Here is a 22,864-nt window from a genome sequence, read left to right as displayed (position 1 = left end):
GCTTAGAAACAACAGGATTCCTGACTGCCAAATTAACGACATAACTAGCACGAAACAGGAAATGGCAGAATGTTCAAAGTAAACACCACCCATCAATGATCCGTTGACGATGTAGTTGCCCTGGAAGGAAAATGCACTGTCTGTCAGATGGCGATTGCTAATGAATCATATTACAAGGTACTCCTGTCTTTTGAGCCCCTGACTGGATTGAACTAGTGGGAATGGAAGATGCCACTTGCAAGTATCTGGGCTATCTTCATGTGAACATCCATCTCAGTTAAGAGGTTGGTCTGTAGCATCCCAACCCAGAAATGTCCCTACTGATTGGAACCACCTCTGGCATGTTTTGGGCTCTGTGCAAACAAATGGTACTTGCAAACTATGCTTGAACACTGTCCAAGTGGATATACCAACGTGTACCACTGTGATGGTTTCTTGTCCTGTGTGTCTCAGTGAACACTGGAAGCCTAGAAGACTGGTGATGGATGGTCTAAAGAAAAATGTCTTGCCTGGGGAATTATCTTTACAGGAAATCATTTTGTACAATGCTGTGAAAGGGGAGCAGACAATGTGTGTTCCCATTACGAATATCTCTAATTATGTCATCCACCTGGGAGCAGGAATATACATTACATAATTTCACATTGCTAACTCAGTGGCAAAAATATCCACTCCCCAGAGTTGTACTTGACTTTGACCCAAAATGATAGCACATCCTACCAGAAAAGGTCAGAGCACCTAGGTCCTGCTGAAGTCACCTGGAGCTGTTGCAAGTTGAGATAATCCAAGAGTCCTGAAGTGCTTAGGCCTCACCGATTGCAGTGGGTCACAAATAGAATAATGTAATTATTAATTTGCTTCAACTTCTGAAAAAGTAACAGTCATACTGTGCAGGCTAACACCTTGGGTTGATGAATCTTTGATTGCTTTACTGGAATCCAGTGGTTCTCTGTGCTGGACCTATGCAGCAGCTATTACCAGCCCTTGTGCCCCAATGTTTGAGAGAGGACAGCATTTATCTACTCTCTGGGGTTTTAAAAGTTAACCCAGATGACCAAAGGCACCTCTGCAGCACTGTCCACATTCCACGCACGTTTTTGGGGACATTAGCTTACTGGAGTAGTTGGTTTACTTGGGCGACATCATCATTCTTGGAAATTCACTGCAATAGAACAATCAGAGATTTCTGAAGGTTGCAGATTGCCTAAAGACACAGCTCCTGATGGTCTTTTGTGGAAAATTAAAATTCTGTCCCACCAGCATGAAGAGTACTGGTCACATTATCGCTGCTGACAGCTATTGATCCCACAAAGATGGAAGCTCTCCAAAATTGTCCAGGACCCCAACATAAGGAGTTTCTTAAGCTACTAGTGGGGGTTTGTTCCGGGTTTATCAAAATTGCCATGCCCCTTTCTACCATGCTATCCAGCTGAACACAAGAATTGGGAAGCCACTCAGAATCCCTGAGCGGCTTCACTTTCTTGTTAATCGCAACCCAAGGTGATGCACTCTAACACAGCAGTAAAAAAAATTGAAGAGTGCTGGAATGAAGCTCGGCTCCTGGCCTATGTAGACCCACAATGCCTTTTGGCCAAATCAAGGAGACCTGAGACCAGTTATTCTTGCCATCCATAAGCATGAGTGCCACAATGATTCAGGCTCTGTGTGTAAAGAACTTGTTGCACAGATCAGAGCTCCCAACAAAGCAGATTTTGCATTTCCTCTCTGAGGTTGATAAATCTGAGTGTATAACTTGTGTGATAGTAACATCAACTGTGCTACAACACAGTGTACCAGCATCAGAAAGCACTTGTTATTAAAAATAACATAACAACAGGATGTTGTCTCAAGAGGATAGCTCAGCGACAACGTGCTCACCTTGGAAGCAAAACTACACGGAGCAACACAGGTTCGATCCCCGGGTCCGCGCTTAGAAACCTCTTGGTATTAGACACGTAATAAATAACCTATCATATGTTGCAGGACTAGATATCAGTCCCTCCAAGCCAGGGTTGAAAAAGCTGTGCAGGCATCTTTAATCAGCAACAAAATGTTATAGTCGGGAGAGTTGATTATGCTGCTAAATTTGAGATGGTGGATCCAGAAGGAGGCTGGTCTCTTTGCCCAGGGAAAGATAACACAGGGCATCATACCATAGCTCAGTGAATTTGAATGGGAGAGGGTGGAGTTCTAGCTATCTAGCTCTCTGGGTCCCTGACGCTTTTTGGTGGCTTCGCAGTTTTCCTTTTATGTTTTCTGTTTGAGATGGACTTCTACTGAGTCCCCCCTCCACTGCAACCCTTTTCAGATGTGCTGCCCTTAGTGGCCCACTGGATGTCAAGGCAAGGGAGTTTATAAGCGCCCCATCCCCAATATGTCTAACAGTAATTCTATCACCTAAATACTATGTGGTATAGTAGGCCATGCACAGCTATTATTTTGTTTTGGCTACACCAGGGTTGTAGCTAGTTTTACCTCACTACTATCCCAATGCACCTACACGGTAGCCATTGGGGAACTAATGATTTTCAAGCTCTGCTCCTGGAATTTTTTTTAGCCAATCCTTTGTCTGTGTGCAGTGTAAAACTTGTGATAAATGGACCTTTTGCTGATGTGGGCTGATCTTGAGCTGACTTTTGTACCTGACCTCTATCGGACTGGCTGCTGACTTTGCCTGGAACTATATGTCTGACCCTTCTTTTTTGTCCGATGTGTACATGCAGCGCCCTGATTCCTGTGCGATTTGGCACTTTATAAATATATTTAATAAAAAAGGCACCCTTAATTGTAGTTAAGATGGTTTAGGATTGATTAAATCATCAAGGTCTCCTAATCCACATACAATATGGGAGCGTCTGTGTGTTTGACAACTTGCAGAGCCAGCCTGTTCAACTGGCTGACAAAACCTTTGTGTCCTAGCCGGCAGTGTGGTTGATGAGCTTGCCAAAACGAGACCTGGGTGGCTATTATCAGTGTCAGACCCTGTGCGTGCCTCAGATCCGTCCCTGAACTTCTGGAAGACTGCTTCGGAAGATGGGCTGCTGCTGAACATATTGGTGTGGCCATACTAGCTAGGTCGTTGCTTCTTTGTGCATGTTTTCTGCTCCTTCCGTGCTGGTGGAAACCCATCCAGGACTATGCCTTTACTTACTGCATTAATCTTTGTTGGCTTGACTGTCTTTTTCTTTGTGGGATATATTTCTTGCCTGCAGTGCTGCCTATATGGCAAATACTTCTGGCCCAAGTGCCTAATACTGGGGACGTCTCGTCTCTTGCTGCTGCTCTACCTCAGCTCCATTTTTGAGACATGCTTGGTCGCAGCCTGTTAATTCCCCCATTGTGGTACCAATCCTCATTGGCTGGCTGCCCTTTCTTTCTCCGCTGAGCTGACTTGGAACCTTATCTGGTTTTTCCTGGTTCCTGTTGCCTTCAACCTTGGTGGTAAGGTCATTGTTGTTAGTGGTTTTCTTCATCTGGGTCCTTGCTGGGACATGGGTTTGAGTTCCAGTACTCAGAACCGCCAACCACAGCTAGCCAGACCTAAACACATCCTTAACCCGACAACCCAAATCACCTGTGTAACAGCCATTCCTGATCCAAGTTCTCTGCAGCCAGTGCCATGAGTACTTGGGACCCGGTCCTTGGGTCCTGTCTCTGTGGTGGGTTCTGCCTGTAGGGGTCTCCTGGACACAGGAGTAGATTAATTTTGAAGTTCCCCCCTATGTTGTTGGAGTCTATTGGCTGGACTGGGCTCTGTGCTCCTCTGCAATGAGCTCTTCCTGGACCTCGTGTTCTCAGAACCTCCGCTGGGTCCCTTTCTGGGGGTCCTCTCTAGTGATACCTGTGGCTGGTTACGGCACCTGTGGCGTAAAAGGAGACCCTACCTTACTTTTCCATATGACTGAGCTGACCAAAAGAATGTGGCTTCATTGTTTCCTATAAGAGAACTTTTGAAAACTTCTTAAACTCCTTCAAACCTGAACATCATTTTCCCCAGGTCTCCCAGATGACACTGGCGCTTTTAGAAAAAAGCCTACTTTGAGAATGTGCCTGTGATTTCTAATATGCTTTGATATAATAAATCACTGCAGTTAACTCTGCATCATAGAAGGTAACAGTGGTACAATGGACACTAATGGCATTAATCCATGTAAACGCTCCGAGACCCTCTGGGTAGAGCCATCGCTAAACAAAAAATCCAATAAATACATACATTAATAAATGAATTAAGGTTAAATTGTGGCTACTTGTCAATTAAGTAACAATGGGACATATTTAGTCCTAGAAATGTATTTCTAATTTCCATGACTGTCTATTGGCTCACCTATTCCTTTTATTGTTCTAATCCCTTTCTTCCCTCCTTTTAGGACTTTGATAGGTCTAGTATTTACCTGTTAAGTTAGACTCCTATATTCTCTTTCCTGGAGTGAAGTGGGATCAATGCTTTGTGTTTTTGCGAAATTCAATACATGTTTAAATAATCGAACAGTATATAATGTTTGGTGTATGTTAGTGTGTATGTGAATGGCACTAATTATACTTTGATATCAGCCTACCACCTCCTAAAGTTAAAGCCAGGCTTCTCTGCTATGTTAGCTATTGAGTGTTCATCTAACTTGGTGAACTGCCTGGTCTTCCACTCCGGATAGACCTCTTCAGACCCCTCACCAGAGAGCAGCTAAAAAACATCCTTAACAGGAAAGTATTTTCTTTGTTTCTTTTTTATTTCCCTGCTCCTGAATTATGTAAAGTATGTATGCACATGCAAATAAACCCATCTTTTCTTTAAACAATATATTATTTACATGTTTGTCATTTGATGCTGGTAACGCGCAGACTCTGAGGATGTAACTACTTATTTTGTTGCTCAATTGAATATATGCTCTTTTCATTTTCTTTCAATGCTGTTAAATTAGGTAAAGCCTGTCCATGTAAATAACACCACACATTCTTTGAATACTATAATACGTACATCATTTACATTTTGTAATGGTAAGGTACATGCTCTGTTGATTTGACTACTCGTTGCATGCTTGTATCAGTGGTCAAAAATATATGTTTAATTACAGTGTAAAAATAATGTTATATGACATGTATCATGCACAAATATTTGGTTAAAAGTGGCATATATGCAAAATAGGTTTCATTATTAATAATGGGGACTATGTATTGTGTTCTTTTTTATCTTACAGAATATGAGACCCTCAGTGATGGATGGATTGTGTATCAAAGTTCTCATTACTTTTTCAATACCAAAGAGCTCCCAATGGAAAAAGCTAGGGAATTTTGCAGGAAGGGTTTTGGAGATCTTGCTGTTGTTGATGGTGAAAGTGAAAGAAAGTTTCTATGGAGAAATGTAAGAATTACCTTTTTACTTTATTAATTGACATGCTTTTCATTGCATAGTAAATTATTCCAAACATACATTATTATAAAATAACACAACTGACATTCCCTTTGGTGTACTATCCTCTCCCTATTGGAAATACAATGTAAATTATAAAAGGAAGCACTTTAAAGTAAGAAATAAAGTAATTCTTCCATAAAAAACAAATATATTGAACACATATTGGTGGTAAACATATTGCAGTCGTTATGATTCTATCCTGTTGTTGGCATATTTAATCAGTCACATTCCTGCATCGAAATTCACATTTAGGCCTTTGCATTACAACAAATACAATGAAGAGCTGGCCACACATTTTGAAAGCATATCAAATTACACCAATGGGGCCAATGACCATTATCACTAATTTTCACTTAATTTTCTCGCAAACACATTCTCTAAAGTAAAGAAAATATGTCTGAATTATCTCACAGAGCCTTCCAATTATGTGTCTCTTGTCCACTCTTAATTTAGGATTGAAAGGATAGAACATCAGGGTGATGAGTACAAGAGTGTGCCAGAAAAGTCAAAGTGAGACCTGTTTGTTCAAAAGGAACTTCCTCTTCTACTAATTGCATTTTGGGACCACGGTTTAGATTCACCTAAATTGTTCCTAGAGGGAGAAACAGAGAAAGCACACTTGCCCTTAGCCTACCACGACCAGACAGTCGGTGATTAGACAGTAGGATTTGCCGTTGTCTACTAACCATCCTGGGATTGAACTGATGTTTACTAACCATCCTGGGGTTCAGGGATATGTGGGCTAGGGAGGGATCCACCTGGGGAAGATCAGAGGGAAAGGTGGCCCTTGGAGAGCCCCTTCTCAAATTGTTCAATAAAGACTTTGATCTGTCTTCGAGAGTTAGTGTGTTCTTAAGGCCATCTGTGACACCAAGAACTTGCCATTACAGAACCCTAAGAGATGTCAATTGAGAAAACATTTCTGAATAAAGATGAGTGTGGTGTAGCGAGGAAGTAAGAAATGCAATGACATTGCCAGTTGGGGGGTACCTTTCAAAAGGCAAATGGAAATAGCATTAGAGTCTGGTAAGTTGCATTTAGATCCAAGTGACATGTAAATGGGTTGTAGGTACCATGTGTAGTAAAACCTGAAATCGTTGTTCCATTTCTGATGGGGGGCGGTAAATACAGGTAGCAAAACTTATGGTTCATGCCATAAATAATTAGACAATAATATTAAGAGCCATACTAGAATTTTAATGGAATCCCAAGAAAGGGAAAGTATGGAGTCTGCCGAGAAAGGGTAGGCACAAGTGAAAAGAGACAAACACAGACATTAATCTAACAAAAGTGAGACCTGATGTTGGGGTCAAATGTTTTAAAATGGGTAGCTCCTTCTAACCCAGCTCTTTGAAAGTGTGTACCCACCAAACCCACAATGTTGTTTGACTCAGTATTTATTGCAGTCATTGGGAATAAGGGTCCAGTCGACTGAAACCGAGGAACTATTCTGGTGGGGTGGAGTCTGGTAACTGAGTGTTATGGAGATGATCAAGTCCTTCTTGTCTGACAGACATGGTGAGATGACAGCCTTGGTAGTCAAATGATAACTTGAAAGGAAAACCCCACCTTTGGGTGATCACATGTTCCTGTGGATGCCATGTGATGGGACACATTTCAGAATGTTTAGCAATATTTGATTAGGAAAGGTCTTGGTATATTTTGATTTGAGAGTCCAGGAATTTTAAATGTGTCTGCTTCCTAGCTTTTCGTATGAACTTCTTCTCCCTAAAGTAGTGAACATAGATCTTTTCAATATTAGAATGCTGAAAACATTTCCGGGAGACATGCTTGATTAGGCATGTTTACATGCACAAATGTATTGTGCACATAAACCGACACATTTAATTTGTTTTGTCAAATGTATGAATACACTTTAAGTAAAAGGCACATGTCTTTGGGTAATGCTCGTTGGTTAAAAAAAATTTGAAGCACAATGTGGTTGAGAGTTGTAGCTGAATCACATGGGCACTTGAATTTCCTGTCAAATGTATTATCACCTTGAAGGTAGGACAAACATCTTTGGGGAATAGTGGTAGATAAAATGCATGCTCATGCATACATTGGTTGAGCGCAGTAGCAATAACAACTACTTGAATTTCTTGTCAAATTTATTAACACGTTTCGAGGAAAGGTCAAATGTCTTTGCAGAGCACAGCTTGAGTGAACATCTTCTCAAGAACAACTTATTGTTTGAATTCATTGACACAAGCATTTGAATTTCTTAGCAGTTATCTTAGCACACTTTGAGAAAAGGTAGATGTCTTGGGTGAGTGCTGGTTGATTGAACACATGGTCCTGCATGATTTGGTTGAGCGCAGTAGCTGATATAAGCACCTGACTTTCTTGTCAAATTTATTAGCACAATTTGAGGGTGAGACAAACCTCTTTGATGAAGGCTGTTTAATTAATGCATGCTCACACATGATTTGGTTGAGCACAGTAGCTGACAAGAGCATTCGAATTTCATGTCAAATTTATTAGCACATTAGCACATTTTGAATGAAGGGCAAAAGTCTTTGGGGAACACTGGTTAATTGAACTCACACTGACGGATGACATGGTTGAGCACAGTACAAGACGCCCATGAGCACTTGAAAATCTTTTCAAATATAGTAGCACACTTTAAGAGAAGGGCAAATATCTTTGTGGCTCACTTGTTGACTGAATGTATGTCTACTGACTATTTTGTTGCACAGTAGCTGACACACACAAGTACTTGAATTTCTTGCCAACTTTATTAGCACACTTTCAGGGAAGGGAAAATGTCTTTGGGGCACTGATTGTTTGAGCATGCTCTCACACACAACTTTATTGAGAACATTAAACAACGCAAGCATTTTAATTAATTGTGAAATTTATAAGCACACTTTGCGGGAAGGTCAAACATCTTGGGGATTGATTGAATGCATGGTCCTTGACAAATTGGTTACATGTAATAACTGGCACATGCAAGCACTTGAATCTATTCTCAAATTGATGAACACATTTTGAATGAGATGTAAATATGCTTGGAGAGCAGTGGTGGTATGAACATGCTACAACACAGATACGTGATGTCATGCTCATTTGTATGCATTAACTGCAATCAGCATTTGAATTCTATTGTCAAGCTTCTTAGCACACTTTGAGAATAATGCATATGTCTTTGAATTGTGCTAGTTGATTTAAACAACATTTACTCATGATGTGGTTGAGTATAATATCTGACGTACCTGCGCACTTTATTTTAGTACTCTTTGATGGTAGAGTAAACATTTGTTGAGAGCACGTGTTGATTAAACGCATGCTCACACATTACCTGGTTGAACCTAAGAAGCTGACACTACTATTTCAATTTCTTGCCAAATTTATTACCACATTTTGAGCCAAAGTCCAATGTCTTTTGGGACTGCCCATTGATTGAACACGCTCTCATGCACATGTGCAAATGAACTGACACAAGTGTTTGAGTTTCTTGCCAAGCATATTAGCACGATTTGAGAAAAGACAAACTATCGTTGGGGTAGTGCTTGCTTACTGAAAGCAAATTCACATGATTTGGTTGAATGTAGATGTTTCTTGTAAAATGCATAAGCACTTTATGGAGTGCTGGTACATTGAACACTCCCACCCACAACTTGTTTGAGCACAGTAGCTGACATGAGTGCTTGAATTTCTTGTCAAGTTTATTAGCACACTTTAAGAGATGGTCACAAATATTTGAGGGGTGGTGTTCATGTACTATTTGTTTAAGCTCAGATGCTGACACCTGCACTTCAATTTCTTATCATATTGTTAAACACGTTTTGAGGAAAGGCCAAAGGCCTTTGGTGAAGATTGCTTAATTGAATCTGAGCTTAAATGTGAATTGGCAAATGGGTAGCACATGCCTCAAACAATTGAATTTCTTGTAAAAATGCATTAGCAACAATTGAGGGAAGGTCACATTTGTTTGGGGAATGATGGTTGATTGAATGCATGTTCATTCACAAATGTGGTTGCATGCAGTTGCTGATGTAATGATTTCTTGAATTTCTTGACAAATGTATTAGGAATGTTTGGGGGATTAGCAAACCTCATTGGGAGCAGTGGTTGATTGAACATGGGCTGACACACATCTTTATTGTTTGAATTAATTGGCAAAAGCATTTTAATTCTTTGTTACATTTATTAGCACACTTTAAGGAAAGGACACATGACTTTGGGTAGTGCTGGTTGATTGAAATCGTTTTCACACAATTTGGTTCAGCATATTTGTTGATACACACAAGCATTTGGAGTTCCTGTTAAATGTATTAGCACTCTTTAAATGCAGGGCAAGCGTCTTTGAGGAGCGCTGGTTGATTGAACACACACGCACATATGACTTGAATGCAGTAGCTGATACAAGTACTTGAATTTCTTGGCAAATTTCTTAGCACATTCTGAGGTATGGTCACATTTCTTTTGGGACTGCCTGTTGACTGAGCATAGTCTCATGCACAAATATATTTGTTGAATCAATTGACACCAGGATTTGAATTTCTTACATCTTTGGGTAGTACTGGTTGATTTAACGCAATTTGATTTGGTTGAACGTAGAAACTAAAACACAAATATTTCTGTTTCATGTGAAATTGATTAGCACTCTGTTAATCCAGAGCCATTTCATCATGTAATTCTGACCTTCTTCAGGTGAGCCAGTTATTGATGGAGATATTTTAAAGGGATCTTTATCATCAGCAGGGGCCAAATACCACACCCCTCTTAACATCTGTGCACTTGCTCCTACAGATTGCACCATGCAGGTACGGTGTCTGTCTGTTCCACCCTGTCCTCGATCCCCGCATGATGGCACATTGATGCACTTGTGAAAATATGATGAATCACTGTCTGACAGATTCACTGTTACATCCACTGTTAATTGAACAGTATAGTATGTAATTACTGTTCCTGTCCGAAATATTATGTATCTCAATGAGCACGTGTAAATGTTGTACTTGTGCCATACATCGCTGAAGGCTTGGAGACACTTGTATTATGTATTGGCCATTTATCTGTCTCCTTTCACATTACATACCATAGCACAGTCTTGTGATAATTGTACATGACATATGGGACTGTTTATGTGACACACAGGCAATTTGGTGTCTACTTTGGCATGGTGGTAGTGGCATACTCCCTCTTCTATGTGTTTCTTTTGGAAACACAAAATGAAATTAGTTTAAGTTCTAAGGGATGCACACAATGTTGCACGTCCAAGGACACATTCTCAGGGAAGTTTGGTGGGCACAGATGATTGGCCCTGTGTCATCATTGAATGGCACCTGGAATGTGCCAGCACTGTGTGCACTCCACAGGGGTTGGATTTTAGTTGAAACATTTAGCCACAAGTTGAATGCGGGCAGCCTTGCCGTGTGCACTTTGACCTGCCATGCACAGGCGGCGAGCATGTAGTTGGGGATGTAGGGGCACCACCATGTCCACAGGTACGCCATGCTGTGTTGCAACATTGTGCAGGACACATGCTGCCACAATGATCCTGCACACTGGTGATGGTGCATCTAGCAACTCACCATGAGAGTGGTCAAGGGAGCGGAAACGTGACTACAGCACTCCGAATGTGTGCTCCACTATGGCCCGAGTTGCAATATGGCCTGTGTTTTATCTTACCTGGGGCGGTGTGGCAGGGTTCCGTATTGGCGTCATCATGTAGGTGCTCAGAGGGTAGGCACTGTACCCTGTTGAGGTGAACATTTTTGTCATTGGTGTGCATTTGTCTGTGTGTGACATGTATGCATGTGCAAGGGCATTTATTTTAACCAATGAGCCATGTGTTGCCATTCCTCCCAGCTTCCAGGGCGTGACATTCTGAATATGAAAATGTCATGGGTGGACCCTGGATGGTTGGCAGATACAGAAGTACTGATGCCCTTGGCATCACATACAACCTGCACATTGATGGAATGCCAGTGCTTGCGATTGCGATATATGTGCTCTGTAGCCCTAGGTGGATGTAGAGCCACATGTGTGTAATCGATGGCACAAAGCACTTTAGGGAAGTGTGCCACCGCATAGAAGTCCTGGACCACGACCTGCCTTTCTGCAGATGTTCTGGGCATGTAGAAGTGCCTGAGGACTGAGGGGCGTGCAGTCATTACTGCCAACACCTGGTGTAGGCAGCGTGACTGCATGGGCTGTGAAATGCCCCCAACTATGGCAGTTGTCCACTGAAATGACCCAGTGGCCAAAAAAATGCAGAACCTTGAGCACCTTTTCCAAGGGGCTTGAAAGGGGCCCCTAGGGGTCCCTCACGTCTATGGAAACAAGGCAAGTCACCACACACGATAGATACGCCAGACAGGAGGTTGTATTCCCAAAGCTAGGGTTTATTGCAAAGCAAATAGTCTCAGTTGGTCAACTCGGTCTCACGCCCCGCAACGTGTATCTCTAGACCTCGAGGGATGCAAGAGAGTGAATTACGTACATCAGTTACATATATACAAAATGCATATCATACAATCAGCTGTGACATGTTTAACACCCCCCTTTATTGGGTTTCTTTGAACTCGGTGTGATGATGGACACTTTTGACAATTATGACACCTTCAAATATCTATTCTAGTAACAATATTCAATTTTACAAGTGCGGAGGCATCTTTTAGTTGTTGAACAGAACACAGTGCTTCTGTTCTTGGAAGTGAGCTACATACGGGGGAAGAGTCACATTCCTGACCTTGCTATCTATGAGGTGCTATTCGTGTCCTGGGAGCCGACACGCTCTACGGGGCTCGGTAAAGGGGGGCCGTAAGAAGAGCATAATTCAAGCCTTTAGCTGCTTTATTCTAACATATTCTACCATATAACGAGACTGGCTGGCAGCTGTGAAATGATTAAATGCCCTGCGGCTCTGCTTCAAGGCTACATTCGGGAGGGAGCCGGGCATTCCTTCCCGTCACTGCCTACGTTGTGTTTCAACGAACTCTTATTAGCCTTGTGGCCCTACGGCCTTGTCCTTTCACGTTCAAACAACAATATAATAACAGTCGAGCAGTGTAAGAAAAAAATGTGCTGCGAAGCAATAAGAACAGAAAGCAATGAGCAATTGTTAGAAAACAAAATGGCGATCCTTGTTACATCAAAATGGCCGTTCATTGGTAAACTCGGAAACCTGTATTTCTATCGTATCGTGCATGAGACGGTTGGCCCACGGCCACCAAAATACGTTTGCTGTCAATCATGAGAGGTATCCATTTTTCTAGACTGACAGGCTCAGTGCTTGGGAACACAGGGTGGGTGATGTAATTTCATCCTCCCACTCCGTGACCAGGTCTAATATGATATGAGGTGGAAACCTACACCTGCCATAGACCTGGTAATCAGGCATCCCAAAAAAGCTGGTCGCAGGTAGGAATATCTGTGCCCTGGCCATCCTCCTCCTGCAGTGTCCCACGATCACTGCTGCAACAAATGGTATATTCCTTGTATCTGTGTATGCACGTTTGTTGATCGTGCAGGCTTTTTATGCATTTGTTTCTGTGCGTGTTGACGTTTCCACCAGCTATCATGTGGCGTACGTGTTTCAGGATTTGCACGTATTTTATCGCACACCGTCGAGCCCTTTTCAATTCCATGAATACAGGTTTTTAGCGCGCATACGGCCGTTGCAAGGATTTTACTTTGGTACTTCCCTGGTTACGCCCATATTTTCACTTGTTGTTCACCATCCCACGTGTTCAGCCCCTTTCTAGTTGACTGCGCAGGTTCGGGCGGGCCTTCGCTTGGAGTCTCGCGCAAGGCGTTCGTGGTGTCGCAGTTACGTGTTGGACCGCCACGGATTCCTCGCAAGTCCCTTGTAAGCCCTGCGCATTATGTTCCATGTATACACAAACTGGCGCTTGCGCGCGAATTCACGCGTAAATCCCCTATTTCCGCGCTAATAATTTCATGAATCGGGCCCTTTGTGTGCTTCATTTGACTGATAGACTGCCAGGTTTTCCGTTAGGTATGAAGCAACGAGGCAACGAGTTGCTGGGAGAGCGATTTTGTTTTTCATTTTTATACTACTGGTTGGGTGCAAACTAAATTTACATTTAATGGACATTGTGCAAGTGCTGTCCGCATTTAAATGAGAGACAATAGAAATGATTCAATGCTGTGCCAATGGGGGCCAAATCAGATTCTCAGGCCATAATAGGGCCTCATCAGAGCCTTTGCAGTATCCCAGCAGAAATTGCAGCGGGATATTGTCAATGCTGTTGGTGTTACCGCAACTCGGTCCGGCTCAATTTGTGCTGCATCCTAAGTTGCCGTGGTGATATAATTCCCCATTTATTTAGAGTCCATAGGACTCTATAGGGCTTTTTTGGTAATAGCGCTGCCAAAAATTGGCGGGAAGCTGGAGATAAATCACCAGATTTCCACCTAAACTCTGGATAGGGGGGAGCGGTAATGCAGCTGTAATAATTTTTTTTTTTTATTTTTTTTATTTTATTTGTAACATCTAGTTTTTGCAAACTTTTATTACAACTCATTTTCCGGTCATTGGTGACATTTTTCCTTGTCGATTTGCACTTGTGCCTTTTAATTTAGTACTATGTCCAAATAATTTATCACTGAGCAGGTTAGGAGTATCGAACTTCCGCTCAGTATTCGAAGCCACAGATCTTCCATCTCATCGTTTGCCGGTTTGAATTTGTTCAGATGGATAGATCTCAACTCGTTTATTGCCACACATTCAGTTGTTAGATGTTTTAATGACTCCGCATGCAATTTACAGTGCCGACAAGCTTCTTCGGTAACAGGCTTCATTTTTCTTAACACCAACATTTGGTTAGTTTTCAGAAGGTTCAATCTGAGTCTAAGGAATTTATCTCTATGATACCTCGACGGAAATTTGCACAGATAATTTGGCATTTTGTCTACTTTGTTCTTTGTTGGCCCAAGATCTAATGCTGTCGGCAATGTTGCGAGTTTGTCCACGTTGTCGATCCAAAGCCATTCTTTCAGTTTTATTCTGGCAATCTGAGGCCGATTAATCAATGTTTCCATTGAAATATTTGCGCTGTACATGATGGCTTTCACTTTCTCTGACCATCTTAAGAGCAGGCCATTGTGAAGATGATTTTCTCCTGATTTTAGTATTTGATAGGCCGGTTCAGGATTCGGTGTTTCCATCTTTCGTAGTAATGACAAAGATTTCCATAGAACTGATCCGTATAGGCTTTCAAGTGCCAATTCATGACGTATTATGGTCATTGATAGATATTTTGGTAATCTCAGGACTTGGCGCCAGAATAAGCCTTCTAACTTAGACCAGATCTTTAGGTCAATGTTCCATCCTGCTTCTGCCCCAAATGTTAGTGTAGGGACGACTTTTTGGATATAAAACGTACGTAATGGCAGTACAGAAAATTTTCCATATAAGGTATGCAAACGTGCTCCTTGTAAGGCAAGGATTCGGGTCCGCTGGAATAGATCTTGAGTCCAGCGCCATTCACGAATTGAGGTGTTCATCAGGATTCCTAAATAGCGAATTTCCGTGACTTCTTGAAGAAAATTGTTGTCGATTCGCCATTTAAAGGACTTTTTTTTTGCAACCCGGTCACTGCCAAATCTCATGATTTTTGTTTTATTCACATTGATTGATAAGTCGTTATCAATCATGTAGGATTCGAGCTTTGACAAAAGGCGCTGCAGCCCTATCTGGGTCCTGTCAAACAGTACCACGTCATCTGCGTATATCACATAGCTTATAGGCTGTCCATTGATTTTTGGGGGGAAGCAGTTAACACTTGCCAATGCTGTAGAGATGTCAACAATGTATAGTTTGAACAAGGTGGCAGCGAGTGGGCATCCCTGTTTCACCCCTCTGGTGGTAATAATGGGTTTAGACAGGTCTCCATTTGCATTTAGTCTTACTCTAATTGATGTGTTAGAGTATAGCGCCTTTATTGGTTGTAGCAAGGCGTTTGGGCAGTTTTGATTTTCCAACTTTTCCCATAATTTCTTTCGATTAATTGAATCGAACGCTTGCTGTAAATCGATAAATGCCATGAATAGTTGATCTTTCTTGTTTAGAGTGTCGAGTTTTAACAGATTTACCAGGGCAAGGTTGTTCTCTACTCCCACACCCTTTGTAAATCCAGTTTGTCTGACATCAAATTGGTTGACTTCTTTTGCCCATACCGCTAACTTTTTTTGTAGGAATGTCGCCAGCACTTTACCAATAGTATCCAGTAAGGCAATCGGTCGATAGTTTGCCGGATCGTCTCGGTTGCCCTTCTTATATATTGGTACTATTATTGCCCTGGTCCATGAACTCGGTACCTGTTTTCTTTCCGCTATCGCCGCAAAAAGTTTAACAATAAATAAGGACCATGCGTCGCTGTGCTCTTTTAGCAGTATGTTGCTGATGCCATCGGGCCCAGCAGCTCTCGAGGCCTTTAATTTAGATATGGCCAGAAGAATGTCTTCGCTGGACTCAGTTATATTCCAAGCTGTGGTAATGTTTCGGCTATCTACATTGTCTGGTATTTCCTTTCCTGAAAAAACGCTTTGGAAGTGCCTTACCCAGTCACTTTCGGACACTCCATTTGACATTAAGGCGTCCTGGTTAACCGTTCCTTTATTCAAGATTTTCCATATTTCCCTAGAGTTGTTTTTTTTGATCAAAGTCAACATTTCTTCGCCACGCTCTTGATCTCTCTGATAGGAGAAGGATTTTAGCCAATTTCGATATTGTTGTTTTCTCTGTTTTGATTCGCTCTGGGCATTTACTCCATGCTGTTTTTTTATTTTTGATAGGTCTTTCCTGAGCTGCTTTTTTTGGGTTTTCACCGATCTGCTCCATTTGTGTTTGTGATCCTTGTTATTTTCGCATGTTTTTTCAGAATAGCCTGTTTTCAGGCTAGGTAGCAGCGGTATGTAATTTAAGGGATCAACATTATCATGTATGGTCTCCTGTGTTTTATTGGATAATCTGATGATTTGATAATTATTTATTCTTAATCTGTTTCGCCCATGATTTACTTCTAGTGCCTGACTATGAATAGCGCCTTTCTTTTTACACTTTAACGGCCAGGACAGTACAAGTGGGAAATGATCACTGTTTGTTGTAGGTATGATTTGCAGATTGTTGATAGTTGCAAAAACGTTTCTTGAAGTCCAGAAGTAATCTAGGGTCTTTTTGTATCCCATGTTCGCCCACGTGAAGTTTGGTGGTATGTCCCCTCTCACTTGGCCGTTTGCCATCATACAGTCACAGGCTTCTAGTTCTTTACTCCATTGCTTTTGTTTTCTGTTTCCTGAGTAGCTATCTGACGTTTTGAGTTTGATAGGTTTCATTTGATCGTCAAACCATGAAATGTTCAGGTCTCCACATAAAATTATTGCAAGGGCCGGACAAGTCCGTTGGTGACGATCGATTATTTGCATTACATCAGTTATAAAAACATCAGCCGAGATTTTTAGCGGGTTCCAATACACGTTCAGAATTAATAGATGTTCATTGTTATTGGGACCGTTCGTTGTTTGAAGTAAAGTTCCTTGAACATAACTATTTGGATTCGTTTTTTCGATTATTTCCCAGTTTGTTCCTGATTTTATCATTGTAATTAAACCAGAAAATGGGCGTCCCTTAATGTTTTTTCCAGCCGGATTTAGCAGTGTTACATAGCCATCTTTTGTCGGTGGCACCCGCAGCCAGGTTTCTTGTAAACAGATGGCAAAGTTATTAGTTAAGCCAACCGGGAAATCATTATATAGATGGTTAAAGCCTCTTGTGTTCCACGATATCACAGTCATTGGCACAGCAGTTTCTTCTTTTTCCAGCTAGTGCTTATTTGATTTCTTGCTATCGATCCTATTCTTTTCAATGCAGGATGGTTTGTATTTTAACTGTCTTCTTAGGCTATTTCGATGCTGATCCGAGTTTTCTTTCATTTTTGTGTTATCAGTAATTGCAGTTGATCCTTGACTGCTTGTTGAATCATAAAGTGAGATTTCGAATCCCAAGCACCTGAGGTCTTGCTTTGCAGCAAGCAACGTTGAACGTACTGCTTGGGAGTTTATGTGGAGGAGTACAATATCTGCACGAACTTCCGATAAGTATTCAACTATACGGATATCGTCGGACCTGATATTCCGTAGTGCTGGTACTGCGTGTAGTAGACGCATGATGTTTCCACGATTCAAATTTAATGTGTGTTATCAGTAAATTTAATTTGTGTTATCAGTAATTGCAGTTGATCCTTGACTGCTTGTTGAATCATAAAGTGAGATTTCGAATCCCAAGCACCTGAGGTCTTGCTTTGCAGCAAGCAACGTTGAACGTACTGCTTGGGAGTTTATGTGGAGGAGTACAATATCTGCACGAACTTCCGATAAGTATTCAACTATACGGATATCGTCGGACCTGATATTCCGTAGTGCTGGTACTGCGTGTAGTAGACGCATGATGTTTCCACGATTCAAATTTAATGTTACTGCTGCATTTGTGCTGCTCCGCCCAACTAGTCATGAGGCCCAATGTATTGGCTTGTGGCTGCCGATAATTGCTTAAGCTGCCTGCCCCCAACCCATAAGCCATGCCCAAAACTTCTTATACTTTTCCTCTTATTAGAACCCACCTCTATTTCCCATCCCACTCAAAGCTCTGATTGTGTGGGCTTTATTATGTAGAGGTCAAAGACTAATAAATGTGCTCTCATGGAGTAAGCAATAAAAAAATGTTTGTTCTGTCCTAATTTTTGTGGTCAATCCATTTTAATTTGCTTTCTAGTTCATAAACAAAGCTTAGAATAATATAAGCAAACATAATACACCCAATTATCTCCCCACAATTCTGTGCTAAGTGCCATACTTTTGTCTGTTAATCCAGCAAAGACAAAGGTGTTGCAATTCTCTCATTCGAGGAAAAGGGCACCTTTTAAGTGGCATGTTCAGTTAGAACCCATGCAGAGGAATTACTCTTTTCTTTATCTAGGCTACATGATTGATTCAAAGTGTTCCACCACAGCAACTTGCTTCTGGCTTTATACTAAGGCCAGAGGTTCAGCAAATCAGTTGGTGAGGGTGGACTCTAACTATGCCAAATTTTCACTTTTGCCTTCTTTGCGACTCTTTGAAAGCAAAATTGTCCCTAAATTACTCTAGGGTATTGAGATATACGATCTGTCACTTATTGATTATCTGCCATACCTGGAAGCCTTGATTTGGAGATGAGTCCTTTGCCTCCCAAACTCGTTGCTGCATACAGCAATTTGATATGAACTTGGAATAACCTCCTTAAAAGCCACAGCCTTTTGAAAATACCTATCATTGTATGGGAAGTTCCTAGCTCAAAAGAGAATTCACAATTTTTTGACTATGGGGTTTTCTGCAAGCTGGGAGGCTTGCGAGCCTGGTCTGAGATTAAGGCGCTATCTTTGCGGCTGTTGGCTGAGATAGGATGCACATCATTGGACCTTATTGGAAATCCAGATAAGGTAAAGAGAGCTCTATATACAGCAGACTGGGCTAACACTGTGGCAGAATTTCACTCCTACTCGTCCCTGAGATATCACAAAATAGATCGCAAAAAGCAAGGCATTTTAGCGCTGTATTGGGTGATTTATTCCAGCAAGACAGCTTGCTCTAATTTTTTGAGATTTCGTTTAAATTTGTGTTGCATTAGGGAGATTCTGAGGTTCAGGCTCCTAAATGAAGAGTCCGCATTTTATAGATTGTGTCAGGAAAACAGTTAGACATTTGCTTTTCTATTGCAAACCTTTGAAGCTTTTGAGAGAAAGGGATTTCCATACATTTATGAAGGACTCCTCTGTAATGTCAGTAGATTCTTTGTGGAATTGGTGTTTGTCAGCAACTACGACTTCCATTGTCAATGCAGTGGTAAATTATTGAATTCATTTGCATTAGAGACTGAAGCTTAATACATGTTTTAATTTGTTTTTGCTTGTTTTTTATTTTTCTTGTTCTTTGTTTTAGTTAATCCTAATTTGTTGTAAATGTATTTACTTTTACTTGTATTGTTTGTAATGTTAAAGGTTGAATTGATTTTTAAACAATAAAACAAACACAATACATTATATCTCCCCACGATTGTGCACAATCTTCTATGTATCACCAATAGTTGGTTTAATTAGGTGAATATATTGGGAATATTACTTCATATTCAGTAGTTACATCAGTTTTGGAATGTGATTTGAGTAAATTAAATTATAAGTTCCGCACAAGTTATTGTGAATAAGCCAACAATAACCTTTGGCGCATGTACCTACTGTTTCGCCAATTCAATGGCTTCCTCAAGGCTGAGTCTAAAAATCCTGGTCAGTACAGTAATACTAGATACAATATTGGTAAGTTGCCAAATTCAAACTCTTCTGCCTGTTGCACTTGGATTTACCCTTTGGTTTGTGATAATACATTCATGTTCTCTATCAGGTTTGAACACATACTTTATACAGTTTCACCAACAATCTATTCAATGGAATTCCATCTATGAAAGAGAGTAGAACAAGCGAGCGTACAAAGTGTGAGCTTAAGCATAGAACTACTTGTCAATCACACCATAATGCAATTATATGTGTTGCTTCCTGATGTTAAATGCATGTGCCCTCATTTACAGTTCATATCTCATAAGTGTGATTTGTGCTTCTTGTGCAATACAAATTCCTGAATGATAGTGTCATTATTCTTAACTCAATTGAACAAAGAACATTTCTGTGCAGTTAGATTCATTATAGATTACTATGTTGATGTCTCCCTGGGTTAACACTTATTGATCTTGATAATATTCCAAATACCCTATAGAGTAGGGCCCACGGTTGCTCACTTCGATTTAATTTATTGCACAGAGTATATTCCAGCTTTGCTAGATTTGTGCCTATGTGTCCCTATTCAGTATTCCGGCATATTATAAAGTCCCTCCTCTAGTGTGAAACCTTTTACCTTAATGTGAGCATTGGGTAAATTGTGGATGCAAAATTACCTCACTCTGTTTCAATTCTGCTCGTTTTGACTTTTCCTTTTGAGGTTAGGAAATTCTCTCTGAGACCTCCTTTAGTGGGTCTCTCTGTGATTCACTCCCTGTGAAATAATTGTTGAGTGCACTTGTTAGTGTATCCAGTGATCATGCAAGTCTCATTTAAGTTCTATATTTAAGAGTAGCATAAATACGTATGGACGTCTGCTCGGAGCAGAGGCGATGTAGTCCCCCATAATGGATTACTTCTTCTAGTTGTCTCTTACACCCTTCTTCTTGGTGTAAAGAATTGCCCCTTAGCTGACCATTGATCACAGTTGGTGATGTGTCCTAGAAAAGTGGTGCCAATTAATCCTTGCTGGGATAGATGGTCGCCGGGTGTTTGCATAGTGCTTTATGGCCAGTTTTGGTGCCAATTGGTCCCCAGGGCCGGTTTGTAATGGGGGGCATGTTGGGCATGTCCTAGTTACCTTACCTTGGTTTCCGATGTTATTTCATACTGTAATTGTTTCAAGACAGTGGCAGCCTTCCGCTTGTGCATTCTGCCGCAGTCATCTTGAAAGAATCCATTTATGGTAGAGTCACGCCACAGTACTGTGATATCATCATGTCACGTTTAGTGGCGATTCATGCTTTATTATTGGATTGCGCATCCATGCCTGATGTGTTCACGTTGGAACGAGTACATTGAATAATTAAAGTGGCTGCATTCAAGACGCCACTTCATTGCGTAGTCCCTGACTGGATTAGTATATTTAGTGTAACATTCCAGGTTGATGGATTTTTACTTCTGTCCATTTTAATGACTTGTCGGATGAGATAACATCATAGTAATAACGTTGCATTGTCCCACTGTGTAAAGCCACCCATTCAAGATTGCCTGACTTATAAGATCTAATGAGTTTAAAATATGTTTTGGGAAATGTGCTCCAACAGCCTTTTATTCTTAAGATTTCACTTGTTAATACAGCCTGATCCTGGGGAAGAAAAGCAAATTTCGAGGAGTTCAATTTTTTGACTGCTATTAATCCATTGCAATTATATTGCTAGCTTGTTCATGTACATCCAATATCCCATTTGATAGATTCATAATCAAATTAGTTTCTTGTTCCATGAATGGATTCATCTCTCTCTCTCCTGGTGTCTGCTCGGGTTCTCATCCCCGTTCTTAAATCTTCTCCACCTGTTGGTGTGGCCTCCGCCTCTCTTACCTCAGTGGTGCTTCTTGGTGTTATATTATCCATCTGTAGGGTGTCTTGGAAGTGTACTTGTTTTGTGGGTGTTTCAGCTGGCTCCTTTCCCAGTGGTCCCAGTTGTTTGTGTATCTAGGTTTCCCTCATTGTCTCTATCTGCATCTGAACTGTGAGGGGAGGTTTCTGGTGTGCTTGCTCTAGATTGACTACAGTTTTTTTCCTCATATTTCAACTGGAAGGTGTAGACCCTGTCCAGCTGATAATCTTTGCCGTCCCTCAAATCTTCCCTGGCTTCGCAGAGTTTAACTTCATCCTGGGTTCTTTGAAAAATTCTATCCATTGTCTTTAAGTTTTTTTTTGTTTAGTGGCTTCTGGGGCTTCCATGTCCTGATTCTCTTGCTCTACCAATTCTTACTAATGTTCTACTCTCTTGTGTTCCTTCTCTGCATGTTCTGCTAAGAGTTCAATCATTTTCTTAGAACTTAAGCTAAGATTGGTTTCCCACTGCTCATCTAGATCCAAGTCTTCCATGGTATTGAAATTGGGAAATGTAAGCATCCTAAGTCCTACTGGTATATGTCTTTGTCTAGATAATTTAACATTGTTGCCTTCTCATAATATTTATTGACTTCTTTCAGAGATAGACAATCGTCACTAGACCTTATACTGATGAAGGGGTTGGAAGTATCTCCTCTTGGTTTAAAGACTGCTTGACTATCTTCATCCCTATTGAGTTTGTAAGTACTCTTGGTGGATCTGTTGTCTGCAGTGTCTTCTTGGCTCTGAAATACAATCAAGGAAGTGTGTTGGTGTTGCCAATTGTCACTGCGCCAACCCTACTTGTAAATTACCTATGTTGATTCTAGAATATACTGCACTGTCTGCAACAGGCGGGGAGACAACACATCCACCAGGACTACTTACAGACACAAGACAGGAAAAATAATTGTAAACTGCAAAGCATCATAACAGGTTTTAGGCCGATGATATGCAGGTCTTCCTATGATTTGTCACAAATCAACAACTCAGTGACCAAACCACTCACTCACACAGACTTGAACTATTCTGAGACAACTAGAGGGCACTAATACAAGAAAGCTTATGATTGATATATGTGAAAATAAAGCATGTGAGTAATTGATGACTGACTTGTGCGGACTCAGGCAACAAATGGTAGGCAAAGGTAAATCTGAATGACACAAGGCCTAGTAAGACCGTTTGTCTTGTCCTCATTCTGTTTTGCCTCCCTTGTCGTGTCGTGCCTAGAAATACTTGTGTACAGGCATGTTATAAATGATTTGTCATATCATGAATGGAAAC

General features: G+C 41.1%; 1 protein-coding gene across 1 annotated transcript in view; it reads left to right on the top strand.

Moving 5' to 3' along the window:
• Positions 1–22,864, top strand: part of LOC138569907 (macrophage mannose receptor 1-like) — a 1,155,048-nt gene that overhangs the window by 629,619 nt on the left and 502,565 nt on the right. The window contains exon 17 of the mRNA XM_069648336.1: positions 5,193–5,356. Coding sequence (XP_069504437.1) covers positions 5,193–5,356 — 164 coding nt within the window. The remainder of the gene's footprint in view (positions 1–5,192; positions 5,357–22,864) is intronic.

This window comes from Ambystoma mexicanum, chromosome 2q (genome assembly GCF_040938575.1).
Source record: "Ambystoma mexicanum isolate Mex_15411 chromosome 2q, UKY_AmexF1_1, whole genome shotgun sequence".
NCBI lineage: Eukaryota > Metazoa > Chordata > Amphibia > Caudata > Ambystomatidae > Ambystoma > Ambystoma mexicanum.
Note: the sequence above shows the minus strand (reverse complement) of the source record. Positions and strands in the feature narration are given on the sequence as shown.